Below are 22,553 nucleotides of genomic sequence, written 5' to 3'. Positions count from 1 at the left end.
GAAGTGATACAGTGCACTTACGGTTTATTTACGAAGCGCATTTACAGCCGTTTTTTACGTTCAAATGTGCTTCGGGCAGCTTCATTCATTCGCAGAATTCAGTTACAAATTTTACGTTCAAATGAGCTACGGGCAGCCTCGGACTTATCACGTAGTGATTCAGTACATCTACACTTCATTTACGAAGTGCATTTATAGCCACAAATTTTGTCTTCAAATGTGCTACGGGCAGTTTCAGACTTATCACGAAGTGATACAGCACATTTACAGTCACGAATTTTACTAGTTCAAATGTGTTACGGGCAGTTTCGGACTTATATCACGAAGTGATACAGTGCCCTTATCGTGCATTTACTGAATACGTTTACAGTCACGAATTTTAGCATACAGATTCCGCGAGATTCAGTAGCCGTGAATATACACGCACTGTGCCTGAATCGCAAAATAATTGAGCTCGCGAAATTGAAAGGATTCACAGTGACCCTTTCACAGAAAATGTTCACACAAAAAAAACAACGAGTATAAAGATAATCATGTTGTTTCCGTGTGCCAGAAGCAGAACCATTTGCCTCTATAGTCTATATATATACAGTCATATTGTAGATCGCAACATTATGCGTTCCGTCACACCGTTGTGAGAACGCTAAACGCTTTCTGTGTTGTTTTCAGAGAGGAATTGTTCCACGATCGAATGTCCCGCATTCACCTGCCCCGAAGACAGCTACGCCCTGCCGAGTGTCGTCTCTTCCGGCCGATGCTGTCCCCTCCAACAAGGGTGAGAGCTCCACTTTCAAAATGAAACCCTATTCACGCCGCCGACAACAACGGCAGAAAAACGACGACCACCACCACCACATGATCAATATTTGGAGCGAAGGTCGGTTGCCTGCCGGTGTCGATGTCAGTAACCTAAATCCCGCGTCTTCTTTTTTTTTTTTCCTTCTTTCTTCTTTCCCCTCTCGCTAAAGAGTGACATCGGTGACGTTGTGTGCGGATGTTTGCGTTTTTGTTGCGAAATATTGTGCGGCGCATACGGCAGGAAGGTGACAAATGAAAATTGTGAGCAAGCGAGGAAACTGATAATGTCGATAACCTTGTGTGACACACGTCACTGGGGGCTGGGGGATGGAACATTTTCAGCCGTTGAATGACGCTTTTCAAAGGACCATGAAAGAATATCAGTCAAGCATCCGACCATTTTCAATTAGTTTCTCTGTACTAAAGCATTCACTCAAATTATATGAAGTTGAAAATCGTTCAAGTAGCGATAATATTCGATATTAACCACGGCCGTCAACGGCAGCTGCTCCGACCCGCCACCGAAAAAAAAAAGGAAAGAAAAAACAAAAACAAAGTAATTTTATTTCTTTAGGGAGTTTTTTATTTTTCATTTATTATTTATACGTGCCCACTAACAGCACATGCCTAGGCAGCGGTGTAAGATGCAAGGTGGAGTTAGATGCATTGTTACACAGTAGTAAGACAGAAGTAGATTTCAGGGCTGCGGGACAAAAACTGACAAGCTGTAATTGCTCTCCAATTCGCCGTCTTTTTCTGAGCGCGTGCTTGTGTTTGATCCATCCATTTTGTTGATGATTGATTGATCCAAAATGTATCGAGGGATATATTACAATTAGTGGTTGTTATCGTGTGACACACGTGAGATGACACGTCGTACAATCTAAGTGGAACACTGGGTCAGAACGTCAATGCTTATACTATATAGTCCCCTAGTTGCTCCACGCTTTAGTTCCCTAAATCAGAAATTTACTCCCCAGAACCTTAAAAAAAAAAAAAAAACAGTCCCTAAACTCTGTCTTTCTTTCTTTATTTCCGAAAGCACATGTACAGAAGGGACACAGATGTATAATACGACTGTGAGGGCGAAGCCCTGTAGTACAGCCCAAAACGAACAATCAGTTAAGTAGAGCAGCTACAATAAGAGTAAATATAGTGGAACCAGAACACTGACTCCGCATAGACATCCGTGCTTTTAGTCCGGGAAAGGACGAAATAAGGACTTTTTTCCCCCTATATAGTAGCTTGACGGCATAGACAATATCGGTCCAATATTGGGTAAAGATGTCGTGCTGCTTGGGGAGGGGACAACAAGAACGACGTAAACAACCAGAACTGCGTGTCTCGTCGTCCCTAATATTGTGGCCTGCCTCGACAATTTCTCGTCGTTTACGTCGTTTACAAATCGCCCTGCCTCGTGTCTGAATGAGAGAGTGAGTGAGAAAGATGTAAGAAAGTCTGAGTTGATAAGAAAGGGGAAAAAAGGAGAAATAGGCACTCATTACGAGAGCCGGTTCTTCCAGATCACATAGAAAAACAAAAATGGCTAACTACAATATGACGAGATGCAAGAGAGAATTGGTATAGCGCGGTTGGTTGTCCGACACCCCAGTATATACTTCCCAGTAACAGTACTTCCCAGTACATCCCAGAAACGGAATGCTGGTGTGATGTAGCGGTTAGCGTATCCGACCGGAGTTTAGAGGACCCAGGTTTGATTCCTGGTGTTAGCACATCTTTTCCCTGAGTTGTTTGAAATTCTGACTATGCAAGAAGTAGCAGTGGCTGTGGTTCGTACGCTGCCTGGGCACACTTCGTGAGGAACTGCTCTGAAAGTGAGTCAGGACACACCTTCCTCGTACAGTACTGCCACTAGTGTAACTGGAGCCCCACCACTACCTCACTCTTGAGCGTAGCTTTTCAGCGCCATCTATCCATATAGTCTGGCAGTCTGGCGACGCGCTGGTCATCTGACGCGTTGCTCCTTCAGATACGCAGTTACTGACGCGCGGCTTGATCTCTTGGCAAAGCATTATCCACGTGTCATAGCAATGAACAGGTGTCATGCACTGATAAGGTCTATCGGAGCATCCTTTCAGAGGCATGGATAAGACTAAAGTTGCTGCGCATATTTATCGTGGCGCCGCCTTTGGAGACACAGCTGGATACGCCGCGGGCGCGAAAACATCTTCTCCGCTTTATCAGTGCCAGTGATTGAGAAGGTCTATAGCGGGGAATGTTTATGGCGTCAGGGACAAAACGACCATGGCAACAGAAGTAACAACAACAACAAATTCACTGGAGGGAGAGAGTACCCTATAGCTCAGTTGACAGATTAGAAACTGGGATCTGGAACGTTACGCGGGATAATCACAGTGAAACGACTACAAGAGCACTTTCTTTTGCCCACATTGCTGGTATGAATTTCGCATAATGTTACTACGGGAAATTAGTATACGTACGTTTTTTTTTCTCTCTGTAGCGAAAACTGAAAGCAGCCTCCTATCAAGCATTGCGAAAAACAAATGACGAACGCGCCTATCGCCACGAAACAACGTTGCCACATTCACAGTATCGTCATTCGTCGTCTTTCATCATTTCTTTTGATATTAACATTGCCTTGAGTTTGAGGGGAAAACACAGGACTGTTGCAAGGGTCCTCCGAGGTAGCGTGGTTTGGACCCGAAGGGATAATCAGCGAGCCGGAACAGGGTTAAAACCAAACAGATAACTATTTAATTGCGAGAATACATGATGGGTGAACGGCCAGAGTCCAGTCAGAGGGAAGGAAGACCCCGTTTTCTCCGATGTCCTCCTCTTTTGTTGACATCGGACCCGAGCCCAGCATTCTGACGACCTTCGTCTTGGACACGCTTGAGTCACATTGGTTGTTTCAACACCACAGGAGGGCTCAGTTTCTGGAACTCGCCTTCGCAACTTGACACCGAGGTCCTGGCATGGTAGCGGGGACGAACAAAGGAGGCTGAAACAACTCCCACGCAGCTGCCCCCACGTAACAGGACTAACACAGGACGAGATGAACAGATAGACTCACGATTCATCCTGTGTTTCCCCCTCAAACTCAAGGCAATGTTAATATCAATTCAACACCAGCTAGCTTGCCTGCTCCTGCTACGTTCATCATTTCTTTCATCGTTATGTGTTTCACATGTACGTCGCATGCCTATTCTTCTTCTTCTTCCTGTTTTTTTTTAGCTTGCAAATATGTTTGCATCTTTTCTTGCCATTCGCCTCCAGCTTGGGTTTTTCAGTATAACCGTATAATCTCAGTAGAGTGCGTGTACCGAAACAACCAAGGCTGAATGAGGTAGCCCGAAGAGATACACGCATTTGTAAGGTAAAAGTAACAGAAAAAAAAGGACGCATGTGAACACATAAGCAGCACATATGGTGATATCATAAATGTGGCAACGTTGTTTGTTTGTTTTCAGCCTTCTTCCTTCGGTTCTCTTTCTGCAGTTCAATTAATAGTGGATCAATCAACCGAGACTAATAAATCAATGTTTGACACCTTTTAATCATAGGTTGTATATGCCAGAATGCTCGCGATCCTGCACCCATGACTACGTAATAGCGCCAATGCGTTCCCGGATTGGAAAAAAATAAAGAAGAGAGAGAGAGAGAAGGAACGAAAGAAAAACAAGAGGAAGTTGAGCGCGAGAGACGCAATTGCACGGGAAAGGAACTTTTAACATGCCTCGAGTCATTGCGACGAAATTACTCGTAAAAGGAACGAGTTTCTTGACAGGTTCATGGAGCTTAAAAGTAATGAGTTTAGTTACAAGTCTTAGTGCGGACTTGCTTTCAGCGCCTCTTCTTTTTTTCTTTTTGTAGCGTCGGACCAGCTTTTTTGACGGGTGATTAAAGATTTAATGGCAGTCATTTCGACTTTGTGCGGCAGACAAGTTGGATTTTAGATAACAATCAGATTTGCGGCAGAGCTGTTCTTGTTTTTATTCTCAGTTCACCTCCTATTCTAAAACAACTGCACTGCCTGCGTTAATGTGCTGGGATTCCCGTACAGAGAAGCAGAAGCTATTCAAATTAACGTCACCCGACCTCCCAACGTGGTATTTCGTTGGTTAGACAGAAAGCGAGGGTGTAGCATCCAACGAGTAGTTCGCACACGAACAAGTTATTTGCCACTCAAAGATCCGTGCGTCCCAAAACCTTTGAGTCAGTAACGCGAAAAACCTTGAGGCGGCAACGTTAAACGACACGCAACCAAGGGTCCAATCTAATCTAATCTCTGGTTTATTCCAAAGAAAAACTACAAAAGCAATAAAAGGCCAAATAATACACGACCTGCGCCCTTATGATTGATTACGTAACGCCACCGCGCGAAACATACTGGCGGGGACCAGGGTTGCAGAGTTGCCACCCCGGGGGTTGGAATGATTCCGGAATCATTCCAGATTTATCATAGCCCGGAATGGAATCTGAATGGAATGGAATTCGTTTTTTTTTTTTTCGCAGGCGGAATGGAATTGGAATAGACTGGTCTGTGTGCCACACGGTCAAGGGCGAAATAACCTTGTCTTTTTGCTTTTTCGGTGATGGGTAATGTCAATCTCCTCTATAGCACTGCTAGGCTACCGAGCACGGTTACCGGTTCCTTTTCTTTTATTGATGGAATTAAAGGAATGGAATGGGGTTGCCAAGCCATTCCAAGAGTGGGAATTGGCCATACCTTTTCATTCCGAGGAGTTGAAAGGAATGGAATTATCGCAAATCTCCATTCCGAGGAATGGAGATTTGTGAGAGTTAAATGGCTTGGCAACCCCATTCCATTCCTTTAATTCCACCAATAAAAGAAAAGGGACCGGTAACCGTGCCATTTTTTCTTTTAAAAATCAATCAATCAATCCATTCCTCGCAATGGATTTGGAATGAAATGGGTGATCCCATTCCGCAACCCTGGTGGGCACTATCAGCTTTATCAGCTTATCAGCCGACGCGTTTTTCCAATTTCTTGCCCACCACAGCAAAGTATAACCCCGAACCGGTCTTCTCGTGACGTCACATGATTGTAAACAGAGGGTAGTCTATATAGACAGTTTTTGGCAACCGCTGGTAAGGTTATCGGAGCCAATCGCAGTCGCGTGTGAGTGACTCAGAATCTCATCCACTGATTGGCTCCCGTTGATACCGTTTGACGCAAGCGACGTTATCAACGGCTTGCTAAAACTCTCTAATCTCATTCAATCAGTCTCGACGCAATAGCCAAAACCACCGATAATTTGGTAATATGCCGAGGCCGCACATGTCCATGTTCCAGCGATCGCGATGACTCAGCGCAGTTCGTATTCCCGCCCCGGTAACGGGAACATTCTCTCCGTGCTGAAGTGCAGACACAACAACAAGTGGTGGAAGAAGCCACAGTCATAAACATGTCCCTTCCACCAGTAACGCAGCGGGTGATAGCGCCTCGCAGTCGTAAACACCTCACAGTTTTTCCCGCTACACTATAGGGACACTTAGGGCAACAACCGTCAAGAGCGATTTATCGTTCACGCTTCCAGTCGCATTAAATTTTCCTCCTCTCCCGCAATCGATTACCGACTCTCTCTATTGAGACTCAGAACCGCAGGCCCTGAATTCGGAGAAAGCGAATCGTATACCCCCGTTCAGCTGTGAGGCGTCGTAAATTTTGTCGCTGTCGGATTAAAAAGAAAGGAAGCTGCAAAAAAGAAGAAAGAAGAAGTCGTCTGGAATATAGGCTGATTTGCGGCGTATCAGACGTCACGGTTTATGGATATTTATTACTTGGCAGACGATTAATAATTGGAAGCTTTTGCGTCGCGAAGTAGCTGTGATCGTGGGTGACGCAGCAGTGGTCGGTCTGTGGATTAATTGTGCCCACCTGATGGTCCTTTGCACCCCGTATTTAACGCTTGTAGCGAAAGACAACGTGGCTAAGATATTTGTACCATGCCATCGAATGCTGCTTGGTGTACTATGTGCACGATGCGGGTACGTTGCAAACTGATCAACCGGGATCGGCAACGGTCCAGTTATTTACAACAGACCAATTGCTTGACCAGATATCGCATTCTCTGTTCAGCGATCAAGCACCACAATTCTACGGTAATGCATGGCGAGGCGAGCTCCAGAACACTGTTTACAAAATAAACATATAGGACTTGAAAAATTTCGTAAGCAATAACCCTGGCCTCTTTTAACGTGATGTACCATTGTGTAGGGGACCTATAGAGTAACTCTGATGGAATGCCTTGGGGCAAGGTGCGAGCTTCAGGGGAGCTGCCAGATAGAATTGAACAGTCAATTCTAGGTGTGCGAAGGGAATTCGTGGAAAGCTCTCTTGGACGACACAAAGCTGTTGATATTCTGATCGAGTACATATGCTTTCCACATGGCAAGATACCCATATCTTTCGAGTTGCATATGGAAGAGAAATGCATATCCACAGAGGTCTTTCTATCGGGGTACGCTCTTCTCCGTAGTACTCTCGACCGTAATCATTACGGCAGCGATTCCCGCGTATGGCTTCACCGCAATACTTGGATGCTTTGTGGGGAAAATATTATCCCGTACGGTGAACAAGTCATTTCCCAAATGTTGATGCTGAAAATATTTCGGATTTAGTTTTGAAGCAATCCAGTTGGCCGGAAAAAGAGATATGGAGGTAGCTCATCTAGTGTAGAAAATGTATGGAGATAAGATATCGTGGATAGGGCTCGTGTATCCGGACGATCCAAATTTATTTTCCGTTCCATACCGCTTACGCCTTACCGCCGTCGAACGAAGACTTCGCTTCCACCTCACTATTCGAGCGCAGTATCGGATACTGTGGTACACAATTATGCTCCATATAAAGCTTATCACTCATCTAATGCCTTACATGTAATAGAACTGCGGCGTCGGAACACCTCCCGTAGTCGTCGTCGTATAATTGCTGTTCTTGGTTTCAATATCTACCTGCCCTTTCTGTCCTGCTAGCGTCCGGTTATATATTACGTGTTTTACAAATGCTCACACGTCAGTCAATGTAATGTATCCTCGAAGGCCAGCCCCTAAAGACGACTAAACGAACTAGGTAATTAAGTTATAATCCAGCACAAGAAGTGACAATTCCCGTAAACAGCGCTGCACCATAGGATTGCTTAACTACCTGCGGGATACCAGTCTCCTCAGAAGCCTGTGATATCATGTGTGGGACGGCGGAAGTCCTCTGGCCTCTGGCCCCACATCGCCTGACTCTGACTGCACGAGGAACTTGACTATTCACTAAGAAATTATTTACCAAGGAATAGCAAGCTGTCCTTTCTGGCTGACCTTTCCTGCCAAAACAAACACCCATAGGGCTGGTTCGATTCGTGTAGTGGTATTTTCTTTTCTCCTCTAATATAATGTAATCTTTAGTGATATCGTCATATAGCGTGCGTAGATAAGATGCATAGATTGACTCATATTGAGTGTGTATGACGTCAACGAAGCACACCTTCGATAAAACACCGGGCGATAAGCACTGAAGTAGAAACACATACATAGCCGAGGTCACATCGTAAATAATTTACCGTTTTATCACCTTGGTCGGGCTTCTCGGACGTATATCTTTCTATCCTGTGTTCCACTCGCGGGTCAAGAATGCTATGCCGGAAATATCCCTGCAGCGCTTAATATCCTAGGTGATGAAGGCTTCGCCGTAGCTGTTTCATCGCAAGGCGCATGTTGTATCTCAGGCGTCGAAGGGTCTTACCATTATTGCCTCTCAGAAGCTAACGACCTCTGAGCTGACTCCCTGAAACAACAGCAATTACAACTGTTTATGCCCATCCCTTATCGCTACAATATGCGTCGAAGGAGACAGAAGAGCGTTGTTGTTCCTATTTGATTGTAATTAATAAGATTTTCTGTATTGTACCCCCCCTCCCCCCTTCCCCAAATAACATCATCATCTTGTGTTCTCGGTGATAGGAATTGTTTTGTTTCTCGAGAACGATATCCATGGTTGGACCACCATTTAGGATCATGCGTGCTTCCTATTCTTCGAAAATAGCGTGAGACCGCAATGTGTCGCTCTCGCGGTTGGCGAGACTCCTCGAGAGCGTGTCTATGCGAATTAAAACATGGCCAACAAGAAAACCGCTTTGTTTGACGATGCTAGTCATTTTGCTACTGGCGACGCAATGTGGACATTTTTTCCGTTTCTTGATTCCTGCAGTGTCGCGTGCAATCGATCGCGGCCGCATCGTTCACGTTTGGTAACCATCCTCGGCCCTTTATGGTCCGTAACCAGATCGAACATCGTCCAGCTCTGGAGTTTTTCCTGATTTTTCTCCGTGACACGGGTCCCCTCTCTATCCTATGATGTGCCTGCGTACCTCTGTGTGTGTTTTTTCCTAGCGTCCTGTTGATGTTGTTTCACTGACTCCACTGACCGTCAACCCTTTTCAGCGTCTTTCATCGTCAGGTCCCATCTCATTCCGTCCATTGCGCCTTGGAGGGGTTCCGAAGACCTTCCAGACGAATATGTCGGCACAGTTCCCCCTGGAGTCGGGCCAGGACGCATACTAACACCCCCCTGTCCCTCACTCCTTCCATCTGTCCTCTCTCCATCTTTCCACGTCTGTACGCCGCTGATAGCCACAGTTGCTTCGCGGCGCTAACACGGAATAAAAAAAAGTGCCTTGGGGTAGTGGGCTGCACCCCATGTGGCGAATTTCCCCATTCATCATCATCATCATTAATTTATCTTTTGTCTCTCGATAATATCACTGTCACACGGCAGTCTTCAGCGACCATTGATATCAACGTCCATCGAAAATGCAGGAAGCACCACCTAGCGTGTAATTTGTCAACCTATCAGGAAACATTGGATCCAATGCTCGTTGAGAAGTTGACGCGTTATACGCTTGGTGGCGCTACGCGCATTTTCAATGGTCATTGAAGACTGCCCGTGTGACATTGGTAGTCTGGCTTGTCATTGCGGCGCTGAAAGCGAGGAACGCAAGGGCCCTAACCTACGCATAGAGAGACGCCGCTGCGTGCATAACGGTGTTTTAGTACATCGTACGCCATCGCCTTTGCGTGCGTAAGGAATAGCGGTGATGGTTTTGTGCACGCCCATAACAGAAGGAGAGCATCACGTCTGTAGCCCTCCGTCTGCACTGCCGCGGGTACGTGTAACAACGCAGAGCCCTTTCCTGTTCGTTCGAAAGAAGGCACTTTTTAATGGATGTAAACAGTGCGATATAAACACAGGTGGCAGTGGAAGCGGAGCGTCTGGACCGTGACCTTCTAGTGATTTATCTCGGCTACGGAGTCTTGTTACGCTGAATCATCCCACACGTGCTTCGGCACATACGTTTTGACAGTCTTCCAGGCACTGACCTCGAAAGGTGCTGTGCAGTAAGCAGTTTTCGCGTTTGACAGGGAACTCATTACAGCAAACAAAAGCTGGCGGCTTGCACTATTGTGTTTGTGAAGGGCTTTTCGCTCTGACAGATCGTCTTTGTTACAACAGTACAGTGTTTCGGTTTCGTGACCCCCTTTCATTCACGTGACGTACACATGAAAAAAAAAAAAAATATATATATATATAAGTAAGAAGAAACGTCAGTCGATGACCACGGGGTGTGCTCGTATCGTCGAACGCCGTTTCATCGTACTGTATAGCACCCAGTTATCTTTCTAGATTCGTACTGCTTGCTTTCCGCACTTGAAGAATAAAGAGACTGGAAACGACTTGAAGCACTGTCGACGAACGAAAATACACTCATATATAAAGAGACGATGATGAGACGGCGCTGACGGCGGCCAGCAGGCTGGTCGCAGCCCTACTGCCATTTCTAGATAGTGAAAGATGATAATGGAGATGCGGATTCAGGTGATCAAAGCAGGGTAGAGAGGTCTGTTGATGACAGGAAATCCCAAAGGTGACGGAGACCTTGGTGCACATGCGCGCTACTGGTCCAGGGGCCCAGCACCAAACACCACTGAAGCTATCTAAATTTATTATGCCGCAAGCTTCCATGCAGCAGACTCCATTTCTTGAGGTGACAAAGATACGCTAATTGACTTTTAGTTTATAAAAAAATTATAAAAATTGCGAAAAGTATACGGTCTAGTGCACCAGAAATCTGGAACAGCTTCTTTTTTTTTTTTTTTTTTTTCGGAAAACCTGCGTGGAAGAGGTTCGGGACGATTACAAACGCGAGAGCGGAATACTCTTTGCGTGACGTCCCTCATAACGTGACGATAATTAATTATCTCGGATCTCTGAAGTATATTATCTAACAGGAGGCGTTTATCGTTTATTCTGCGTCCCGTCGGCGCACGGCTAGTGTTACTTGTCCGCGAAACACACGTCATACGTACAGAAACCCGACGTATCCGCGCTTGCGTGTGAAGCCCACAACATAATTAACGATATCTGTGGTGCAACACTCTCATGGCGTGGCCTTTTTTAATCGCATTCTTCCATCTAATATTTCGACAGAGGGTTTCAAGCTGGAGTACATGGATGTCTGGCTGGAGTATATACGCTCACAGATAAAAACGAAAGACTCATTATACCGCTTGATCTGATCTGCTGGTGGATCTGGATCTGGTGGGTCTTAGTACCAATATTACGTCCTATGGAGAAAGAGACTTCATTCGAAGATTTTTCAGCCATGTGCCGTTAATCGCTACGATCACTATCGGCAAGGATGCAACCACGATATGCACGGACAGAGTTACCTGTTTCACGTGGATGACTGTAACTAATAGTTTTTTTTTAAATCTTCAAATAAGAAAAACCTGCTTCAGTTAACTCATTCTCCGTAAAAGGTGAAAATATAGTAGTCTGTCATCTCCATATTATTCTTTTTTCAAACTATCTATCTATCTATCTATCCATTCCAAGTGTTTTTGTTTTCTCTTTATCTTTTCATTTCCACTTAATATCTATTCCGTTAAAGTTCTCATGAGGTAACTTGTCTGATATGTAATGCTGTGGTTCTTAACTTTTGTTATTTGATCGTGCCAGCACAACCTCAAGGAAATTATTGTACTGGGGCAACTGTGTAAAAGTGAGTTAGCGGAATAGATGACGTCCAAGTGGCAAATTTTTGTTGAGATTTAATTAAACATTTAATTATTAAATTAAATAATTATTCGAAACTTACTTATATTTATTATATTTAATGCTTATTATTTAAAAATTATTGAATTGTTTACTTGATTGTTTATTGTTTCGTCGCAAGATATCGCTTTTTCCTGGGTCGTTTGATACCGCTTGAGGTTTACCGGATTCATTCGAATGTTTCACAACGCCCCGCAGATAACGCGTTGTGGGTTGCCACTGATGGTTGTACAGCTCTCGTCAACCTTAATAATAACACTGAAAAAAAAAAAAAAAAAAGGTTTCGTTCCCGAGCGCGATTACAGCAACCCTTGAGGCCACGAGGAAATCTTAGTTGAACAAAAGCATTCTGTTAGTTGAGCGCAAGGATATTGTTCACTTATCCCCCAGTGCCCCAAGGTGGCTGTTGTGCAGGGAAGTACGAAAAAGCTTAACTGTATTTGAAATTCATTCGCTAATTTAGATGGCTTCTGTTTACAAATTTCGGACTACTCGTAAAGTAACACAGCGTAATATAGTTTTCGATTAAAAGTACCACACGACTAGTAGTAACGAGCGTAGTTTCATGACAACAGTAACGATTATTTCGTATTTGCTAGTCACGTTATGCCAGACGCTGCTGACTTTCAAATCTAAAGAACGTATTTAGAAACAAGTAGTTTTTGTATCCACCTGTCCGTGAATGTGTACTTTTATGAAGTTTAGAAAGCTAATATGCCAAAATTACCTTTACTAAATGCAACTACATGCCACTTGGCTTCGCACTTCTCCGCACAACACGCGTGCATTGCGGCGAAACACACTGCTAGCAGCGCACACGAAAGAAGAAACCGTCGTTAACGTACATCAATCACGCTCCGGTTGCGCGGTAAAAAATGTAATGAAATTCAAGTAGGCGCATTGAAGTTGTGCGGCGCAGAACGCCCGCCTGTGAAGTAATCTTTCATTAACCGTAGTTACGCCCAGCGCGTAATGGCATTTTGAAAAATCGTCCTCGTAATAGGGTGTAATTATAAAGTCCTTCCCCCTTTCAGATGCGCCTGCTTGCCAGGAGACTGTTTGTCGCCCGATTGTCCTCCGGATACAATTCCCAAGTTGGTCAAACGCGGCAACCAAATACCTGGTTCTTGCTGCGATACGTACGAATGCGCGGCCGGTAAGTACTTTTACTTTCACTTTACTTTTCGTGCCTACATGTACTGACCAGCGCAACCTCTTCGGGCCTGCACACGGACACGACAGGTAGAATTTAGAGCCGCGTGAACGCTGGAATTTTTCGAAGACCGAAGCGAATAACTGTGCTTTCGATTCGTATTGCGAATCGAATACGCTTATTACTACGCATAACTGGTAATTAAACGGGATATTTCGAACATTTTTACTTAGACCACTGTGTTCCCTCAGGTTGCTTTGCTCGCTTTCTATTTAACGTAGTCTACGAATAATTCTTCAAGGTCTGTCGACGTCGCGGTCTGTAGAAATCGATCTGCATAAACGTGAAATTATTTAATGTAAGGTAGTTGCGGAGATATGTTGACGTAACCCGTTTTAATGTTTACCAAGTCATTGCGCGAAGACGCCTTCTTCCGTAGCGAAAATTTTAGCTACAGAGAAGCATTTGTCTACGCTGGCCGTTGTTATCGCTGAACTGCCGCTCTGTATATTTTGTCAGTGTTTGTAACGTAAACGTCGTAAAAGGAGAACTCCAGATGCTCACCCGCATTATAGTGCGTGGCTCATCGCAGAACTGTAACCTTGAAGAAGTTTACCCGTTTATAACGATATCTTTTCAGTGAGCAGCGACGGGTCCTGCCGCGTCGACAAACAGACGTACAAGAACGGTGAAACGTGGCGAAACAAGTGTGGTTCGTGCTCCTGCCGCAACGGCGTCGCAAATTGTCACGATTATCCTTGCAAAGGAGTTGACACGCATTGTTCCTGGTTGCACAAAGCCGAGGGGGAGTGCTGCCCGCTTTGTCTCGGTAAGCCTCAAAGTCTTGCAATAGAACAGTAACAAGTTGCTCACGGTGTTCACAAATTAGTAGTGTCTATGTAGAGCGACATTCTTGGACGAATTTAAATCGACCCATAAACGGTTCGTTATAACGGTACGTTAACCTCGGTTATAACGATTGCCCTTGTACTATATGGAGTGCATACGACGAGAAAACTTGCGTTGCTGTTCAAGTTATATCGGTGATACTTAGCATTCGGACATTGCTGCTCTGGGCATGACGCTCTTTCGTTCAAAGTGGCACTATTGACAAAAGGCGCAATATGAAAAAAAAAAGTACTCATTACAAAAAAGTACTAATTACAATTTCAGACGTTCGTCGTAGCAACTAGAATAAAATATCCTCCAGGCTATGGCATTCGTCCTTATGGTGGAAGATTCAAAAAAGCAATAAATAATCAATACAAGGGCAGTTGCTAACGACGATCTCGATTTCAGCGATGGAATAACAATGAATGGCTTTCACATCGACCTTGAAAATACACGGATTGCACAATTATTGCGCGAGAGGCGGTGATGGTGGTAGTGCTAGTGCTGAAAGAGCTCGCTGTTGTCGGAATCACAGAGGTGAACAAAGTGAGGACTAACGCGCTGCGTGGAATTTGCGTCCCCCCGGAGCGCAAGAAGACAGACGAGAGACCTCTCCCTGTTTGTAAACAAATGACGTCATAGTGTTCGACATCGCCACCAAATTGGTAGAGTTGAACTGGGCTCGAAGTCATAGGGGCGAACAAGGTCGCGCCCGAAAGACACGGTCTTGAGGGTATCACGATGGTTCCTGAAAGGGACGCGACCTTCGGTCCTACTTTTCTTTCAGTAGGAGGCAGCGAACAAGTGCCCATTCTTGGAACCGAGCCCTCCCTTTCCGATTTGTTTCGCTTTCAGTCTGTCTACCAACGTCATGATGACGTTTCTCGGGTAGAGGTCTACAGTATATTGAGAGCCAACCAACCAGACGCGCGAAAAGTAGGGAAGAAATGCGGACGTCGACCCCACTGGTGCAGAAAGCTGCCTCAGAACACTTGGTCTGCGTGTTAGACAAAGTCGTTGTGAGCATTGAATCCTAAAGGATGGCCTCAGCACCTCTGTCTATCAGAAAGTGCAGAAGGGCGCAAAGTGCGCAGCTCGTCTGCTGATTTGGCCGTGCCCCAAGCACATGCTCCACGTTGAGCGGTCCACGGTCCAACCTGCTCAGGTCACTCTTCATACTGTCAGCTAGACATGAAGCATCTAGAGTATGCACGCCATAAAAGCTCATGCTTTATCACAGCCCCTATGTTTTGTACGATGCGCACAATAGTAACCGTTGTATTCCGTTGTCTTCGACAGGTTGTCTGACATCGTCGGGTCGCCAGGTGAACAATAGTGAGCAATGGAAGGAGGACGACTGTACATGGTGCGAATGCGTCGCTGGTCGAGCAAAGTGCGAAACGCAGATGTGTGAGACTAAGTGTGTGAATGCAGTGAAGCAGCCTGGGATGTGCTGTCCGGCATGCGAGAGTAAGGTCTGCTTGTGCTTCATCCCTGTAGGTGTCTCAGAATATCTGATGTGACGACATTCTAACAGTCGCGTTAAACAAATAGAAAATAGTTCGAACAAGCTTGAAGCATCCCGCCTTATTGGTTTGGCTCAGTGGTGAACGTTTCAGCCCAGAACGCGAGATTATTATCATGGTACATGCTGCTTGATGACGTCGTATTCAGCGCGGAAGACATTGAACAGTATAGTGCTGGGCCCTGAATCGTCATTGTGTAAATCATCTTTCTACATTCGTTTTGAAATAAGTGATACGCTGCATCGGCATTTTTACTGATACTGACTCTTCACGTCAATAACTGCGTACCAGACTTCAGCAGCACTACTTGCCCAAGCAGCACAATGTACTGAAAGTCGAGTGCAATAGGGGTGGACGGATAGGTGGAAGGCCTTGAACAGACTCGTGAAACTAAAGAACGTTGATAAGGCACATACCGTCCACCCCTGTTGCACTCGACTTTCAGTACATTGCGCTGCTTGGGTGGCGACTTCTGTTAACCTTGCAATCTAAATAAAGGCGCTATGGTGTCAACTTATTTACACGAGTAAAGGCCCGTTCCGACATACAGCGCTTTGCTCCAGAGTACTGGAAAACAGCGCTGTTTTTCCCTCCTCTCCCGGCTGCGACTCGATGAAAAACAGCGCTTGGCGAAGTTGAGCTTCGGTGAACTTTCCCATCTCTGTCTCCCAGCGATAGGCTCCCTGAACCAATGAGAACGCGGCGGCGCGTTCACGTGACGGTACGATCACGTGAGACCACCGAGTACAGCCCTGGGACAAGCGCTGCAAGTGCGAACCCCGCAGTGGAAATACAACGCTGTTTTGCAGTGCTGTGGTGCAGCGCTGTGGAGCAAAGCGCTGTATGTCAGAACGGGCCTTTACTGCGAACACCTTTGATACGACCTTTTCGTTCTTCTTTTTCTTCTTCTTGGAATCACAGAGCCGTCACAGCTCCTCAGTATCTACCAGCATCACGGTCCAAACGGAACACAGATGTGTTCCCATGGCAACCGCAGCGTCTGGCGCGACAAATGTCGCCAGTGCGCATGCCACGACGGTCGAGAATTCTGCTCTCCGATTGCCTGTCCTCGGACGTACTGCGATCACCCAATACTGGAGCCTGGATCATGCTGTCCTATATGTCTGAGTGAGTCATCACAAACGTTTCTGTCACCTTGATTTCTGACAACTTTCTGACGGTCTCTGCGTTCTTGACGCAGACGATGCAGCGAGCCCGTTCCAGCAATCTCCCGCAAGTGCCGCTGTCTGCCAAGGACTGGACGGTCACGTGCACCGCGAGGGAGACACCTGGTGGCTGGACGACTGCACGCAGTGCGTCTGTATCGAGGGCTTAGCGCTGTGCGACTCAGCTCCCTGTCCCGCAGCACCGTGTGCGAACCCTGTGAAGAAGCCCGGTCAATGCTGCGCAGCTTGTGCAGGTATATATATCTCATTGCTCGTTGGGACTAGAGGTGTGCACGGGTGCGGTTATAACCGCACTACATCATTGTTTGCGGTAAAGTATAGAATTTTGAAGCCCGCGCGGTTAAAATGCCGATAGAAGCGCGCCTCTGCGATGTGTATCTGCATTTTATCCGCAAATAAGCATTACAGTGTCCCTGCCGACGTTCCTTAGCTGTCCATCCCGTAAAAACACGCACCTCTGCGGTGTGCGCGGATATCCGTATTTTATCCGCAAATAAGCATTATAGTGTCCCTCCGACATTACTTAGCCGTCTGTCCCTTCAAAGCCCGCACCTCTGCGGTGTGCGCGGGTGTCCACATTTTATCCGCAAATAAGCACTATAGTGTCACTGCCGACGTTCCTTAGCCGTCCGTCCCGTAAAAGCGCGCACCAGTCTGCGGTGTGCGCGGATAGCCACATTTTATCTGCAAATAAGCATTATAGTGTCACTGCCGACGTTCTTTAGCCGTCTGTCCCGTAAAAGCGCGCGCAAGACAGTCTGGTGCGCGCTTTTACAGGACGGACGGCTGAGGAACGTCGGCAGTGCCACTATAATGCTTATTTGGAGATAAAATGCAGACATCCGCGCACACCGCAGAGGTGCGCGCTTTTACGGGACGGACGGCTAAGGAACGTCGGCAGTAACACTATAATGCTTATTTGCGGATATCCGCATTTTCATTATAGGCATATAGTTTTATAATATAACTTATAATATATACTTTACCTTAATATATACTTCATAATATAACTATAATGCCGCAAATAGGCATTATAGTTTCCCTGTCGACGTTCTTTAGCCGGCCGGCCCGTAAAAGCGCGCGCCCCTGCGGTCTGCGCGGATACCGCATTTTATTCACAAATAAGCAGTAGTGTCCCTGCCGACGTCCATTAGCCGTAATTGAGAGCACGCAGTGTACCTGAATTGGCGTCGAAGGGTCACACCTTTGCATCTTAGAGCATGTGCTGCTATTATTGGACAGCTGTGGGTAGAAAGCTGTGGAACAATTTCGTCATGCAGATTTTCCTACAAATGGAATGACTGCGGATGTGCGGATATGATTAATATCCGTGAATATGCCTATATCAGCTACCGCGGATCCGGTTGCGGATCTCTCACATCCGGATACCGTCCGGATTCTGCCAGCTTTATCCGCGCTCACCTCTAGGTACTGCTTGCGCTTGTTATATACGTGTGTTGCGCTTACGCATCCCTGGCAATGAAGCAGGTAGAGCCTTTGATGGCCGATGAACGTTCCAAGCTTTACTTTTTTTTCTCCGTACTATCTCTGTCTCAATGTTCTGTATCTATGTCTTGCGCAATTAATATTTTGTGATGCTTACAATCGATCTCGATTTCTCCACAGCAAAGGTGTGCACGCTAGCGATAGTCATGCAAATCGCGGTATCATCATTTAATGTAACGTGTGACCAGTACAAAATATGGTGATGCCAATGGTTACAGTCCTAACGAACTTCCTAGCAGAGCTCCGCAAGCTTGATAGCGTCGAGCTCACCTTACAGTTTTCTGTATCAACCCAAGCAGCACAATGTACTGAAAGTCGAGTGCAATAGGGGTGGACGGGTAGGTGGAAGGCCTTGAACAGGCTCCTGCAACTAAAGAACATTGATAAGACACATGCCGTCCACCCCTATTGCACTCGACTTTCAGTACATTCCCAAGCAGCACAATGTACTGAAAGTCGAGTGCAATAGGGGTGGACGGTGTGTGTCTTATCAATGTCCTTCAGTTTCACTAGTCTGTTCAAGGCCTTCCACCTACCCGTCCACCCCTATTGCACTCGACTTTCAGTACATTTTGCTGCTTGGGTTGTGCTGCTTGGGAAAGGAGCAGTGAGGTGACATTTAACGTGGCTCGAAATCCTGTCTAATCTAATCCGTCATCTATATACGCCGTTGGAGATAAAGGAGAGCCAATAGCGCGCCAGGAGAAATACTGCTGTGCCACCATGCGCCATCAGTAGGGGAGTGGCACGGAGGGCTCGCGTAGTGTTATATGGGGGGCTGTCTTAACAGCCAGTACGGAAGCAGAGTGAGTATGATGGATTACATTATCTGGCGGAGGAGGAAGCGTGACGTCTCTGTGTCCGGCCATCCTATCAGCGGCGCAGTGATATCTCTAGACCTGACGGACTAGATTTCCGTTCCTTCTTAAATTGAACACGACTATAGACGGTCGTGTCCGGCGTGTACCCTGCGTTACCGTCGTACCGGGAACGTCATCTCTTTTGTGGAAATCCTTGCGCCACGATTTTTCAGAGCCGTAGCATAGGCGATAAATAACTGTGCAAAAAAAAAAAAAATCCCGGTTACACGATTACAAATCGTCGTGAATCAGGCCCATACCCGCTTGAGCTGCGGCGGTCTACGTCACGAGTCACATGCCAGGGGGATACTCAACGCCACGACGTTCCCTCGTTCTCTGATACGCATTATCTTTCCAAGAGTGGATGATTGTTTAAAGGTGTGCGGAACAGAGGGCCTCGCGCGCGCGCGCGCTGCAGGACACCTGCGCCCGTCGTTCTTTCGCAGGACCGTGTTTTACTCGTTGCAGAAGACGCCGAACCTAAAAAAGGAAAAAAGAAATATAGGTCACCTCAGCGCTCCTGCAAGGCAAACCATGTATTTTTTTTCTTCAGAAACTGTTCACAAAACATTTCCGTCGGAACGCGCGCATTTCCTGAGAAGATTAGTTTGTAAGAGCAGTAGCTGCGATCTCTCTCCCAGTTCCTTCTGGCTTGTGACGTCAGATCAGGCGAGCACTTTTATTGGCTGTCCAGAGTCGTCTGCTCTGCTTCAGACGCGAAACGGATGGCGCCAAATACGACCACAAAAAGAAATAAAGAAGAATGCACGCGCCTCATTATTGGGCGGTGACGTAACGTCACAGACTGGCAGCCGAGGGAAGCAGCTTTTCTGTTCCGCGAGATTTGAATGCTCTCTTGTGCACCAGGATTGCGCGATGCATTCCTACTTTTTGTGCATATATGTGACCCATGGGTTGTAATCTGAAAATCAACTCTTTCTGACATTTTTTTAATGCGTGAGCATTAGAAGCGGCGTTTCGAGGAAAAGTGTCGGTGTCGATCTGTCGTCTAAACGTGGAGAGGGAAGTACGCCGCGCGAGAGAGGCGGAGGGAAGTGGAGTGTTGAGAGTAAGAGAAAATAGGTCACGGAGCGGAAGCGGTCTTGGCGGCGCGCCAGATACACGGGCTAGTCTGAACTTGCGGGTGTGCAAGGCGCGTATGGGCTGAATTCAAATACAGAATGGAGTGCCAACCGAGTACGAGTGCCGGGCTAAGTAGGCGCCAAAAGAAGACGGATTCTGAGCGAAATCGACGAGCTGCCGAAACCTAGGAACAAAGCAAAGAAACATCAGGCAGCGGATGCCGCTGCTCGGCGCCGAAAGCGGGCGAACGAGACAGAGGAAGAGCGAAAGCAGTGTTTCAAAATACGCCGCCGGCGGAGAAGAGGGCTTACGCCGCTGTTGTGGCTGTGTAGTTAGTAACAGTTAGTGATAGTTACGGGTTGATAGGGGTAGATAGTGGTAGTGGGTGGGTTGGCCGAATGCCTGACGCATTTCCACCGCCTTAATTACATTAATCGTCGTTCAATCTCTCTATCCCTTCCAAGCTCCTTTATGTGTTGTTGTGTTAGGGTAGTACCAGCATTCTTGATACCACGATACTCAGGTTCTAGGTTTCGCTCTGCGAGATTGCTCTAACAGAGACTTGGTGAATTTACGATCGCGAAGGGACACGATGTCCAGTTTGTTCACCCATCAGCGACATAGGGGTTCTACGCGGAAATGCTCATAGCTACAGTTGCTTCGTGGCGATAACACAAACAAATATATATATATATAAACGCGGAAATACCGTGTAGAGTTTGCATAAATGTGGCGTTTACTGCTTCCTGCACAGACCTGATGATTGATTTCTTTTTTGGCTTCCGCGCAGACAATGACCACCTGGGAAGCAATCATTCCAATCAACTACCGTGTTCCAACGGCATGAAACACGGCCAGACGTGGCGTCCAGAACCCTGCCTCAGCTGCATCTGCCGAGCGGGGAAGGAACACTGTTACCGAGACATGTGTCCGGTGCTCTCGTGTCTTGAGCCTCTGTTCTTCAAGGACAAATGTTGCCCTGCGTGTCCAGGTACAGATACACAGCATTGATACCTAAGGACAGCCAATAAATGTTTTATCTTTGATGAATTTTAGCGCCTGCTTCGAAGTCATCGATAAACTGCCACACAGACGGCAAGATGTATCAAGATGGTGCTCTGTGGGCACCGGACAACTGCAAGCGTTGTCACTGTGTTAGCGGGCAAGTGAAATGTTTCGAGATGGGTTGTCAACATGATCTCTGCCGTTCCAGCGGCCACACGTCTGGCTGCTGCGCTCATTGCCCAGGTCTGCATTTTGCTGCCACTTCTTGCGGGCGGCCCCACAGCCAGTAGGCTGCGGTTCCGTGGTATCGCTATACGCGGACATCGCTACAACCGATATTTTTCTTCCTTACAGAAGTAGTATCCAACAAATTTGGCCAATGCACTCTGGGCAGCCTAACGTTCGCCGACGGCGAACACCGCGCTCTGGATAACTGCAACCGCTGTCAGTGCGACAGGGGTCGGCTTCGGTGCCAGGAGACGATGTGTCCCCAGGACTTCTGTCGAACTCGCAACCATTCGTCTGGAAACTGCTGCATGCAATGTCCAGGTATAGTATCCAAGAACTATTGATAAAGATTATTCGGGGTACATTTTGACTTTCGTGGCATCTGCAATGACCTTCCTTGCCTAACGGCGTGTACCTTCTTTCTCAGAACTCGAGCGTCAAGGTACCCGCGAGCGTGCCGGTTTCATCACGGCGGTGGTGGTCCTTGTGGGCGTGCTTGCCATCATGGGGAGCTACACTTTCTACCTGTGGAGAAAGCACGTTGTGAAGGGCTACGCTCGCCCGGTGCAGCAACCGGCCTACAAGAAGACAGCCAATGGATACGTCTGAATGCGTGTGATATACAACCTTTAAAGAAAAAAAAAGTATTTATGCCAAAGGTCAAAGTGAGAGACAGATAGTCTTTCGCGCGATGGACGAACAAATCGGAAGAGGACCAATCGAAGGAACGGTTCTCACACTGAAACCGGTGTGAGAACCAGGTGTGTTTGTGTGCGTGAGTGTGCTGTCGATGATGGATTCAGTGTGCGAGTCTAGACGGCTCAGTTTTTAAGAGGCTTATTTTTTATTCTTTTAAGGATGTATATGAAGCATCGGGGGTGGGGAGACAAGATGTATGTACCTATTTACGGTGTGAGACAAATGTATGTACAGGATTCAAATTGCATGGTGTTTCTTTTAGTTTTTAAGAATGCACGGAATAAACGTAAACATGATTACGTACATACTTTCTTTTCTATTCCTGTCTTGTCAACGAGTTCGCCAGGGGTTCCCAACATATTATGCATTCTTTGTCTGAACCTGTCACATTGCTGTCACAGCTACGTCTGGTACCACCACCAAGAAGTCATGAGGCTAGTATGCAGTTAGACGTGCGCCGCACAGCAGCGAGTTTTAAAAATTCGTGGTCCTGTATAGCAGGAATAA

The 22,553-nt window shown here is 46.6% G+C and overlaps 1 protein-coding gene across 1 annotated transcript in view; it reads left to right on the top strand.

Annotated features, from left to right (window-relative positions):
- Positions 1 to 22,353, top strand: part of LOC135396905 (cysteine-rich motor neuron 1 protein-like) — a 49,815-nt gene extending 27,462 nt beyond the window's left edge. Inside the window, exons 2-11 of the mRNA XM_064628130.1 lie at positions 670 to 775; positions 12,943 to 13,064; positions 13,702 to 13,890; positions 15,252 to 15,422; positions 16,400 to 16,606; positions 16,680 to 16,898; positions 20,905 to 21,105; positions 21,171 to 21,362; positions 21,474 to 21,668; positions 21,775 to 22,353. Coding sequence (XP_064484200.1) covers positions 670 to 775; positions 12,943 to 13,064; positions 13,702 to 13,890; positions 15,252 to 15,422; positions 16,400 to 16,606; positions 16,680 to 16,898; positions 20,905 to 21,105; positions 21,171 to 21,362; positions 21,474 to 21,668; positions 21,775 to 21,956 — 1,784 coding nt within the window. The 3' untranslated portion in view covers positions 21,957 to 22,353. The remainder of the gene's footprint in view (positions 1 to 669; positions 776 to 12,942; positions 13,065 to 13,701; positions 13,891 to 15,251; positions 15,423 to 16,399; positions 16,607 to 16,679; positions 16,899 to 20,904; positions 21,106 to 21,170; positions 21,363 to 21,473; positions 21,669 to 21,774) is intronic.
- Positions 22,354 to 22,553: the final 200 nt, after the last annotated feature.

The sequence above is a fragment of the Ornithodoros turicata genome, chromosome 6, assembly GCF_037126465.1.
Source record: "Ornithodoros turicata isolate Travis chromosome 6, ASM3712646v1, whole genome shotgun sequence".
NCBI classification, from domain to species: Eukaryota; Metazoa; Arthropoda; class Arachnida; order Ixodida; family Argasidae; genus Ornithodoros; species Ornithodoros turicata.
Note: the sequence above shows the minus strand (reverse complement) of the source record. Positions and strands in the feature narration are given on the sequence as shown.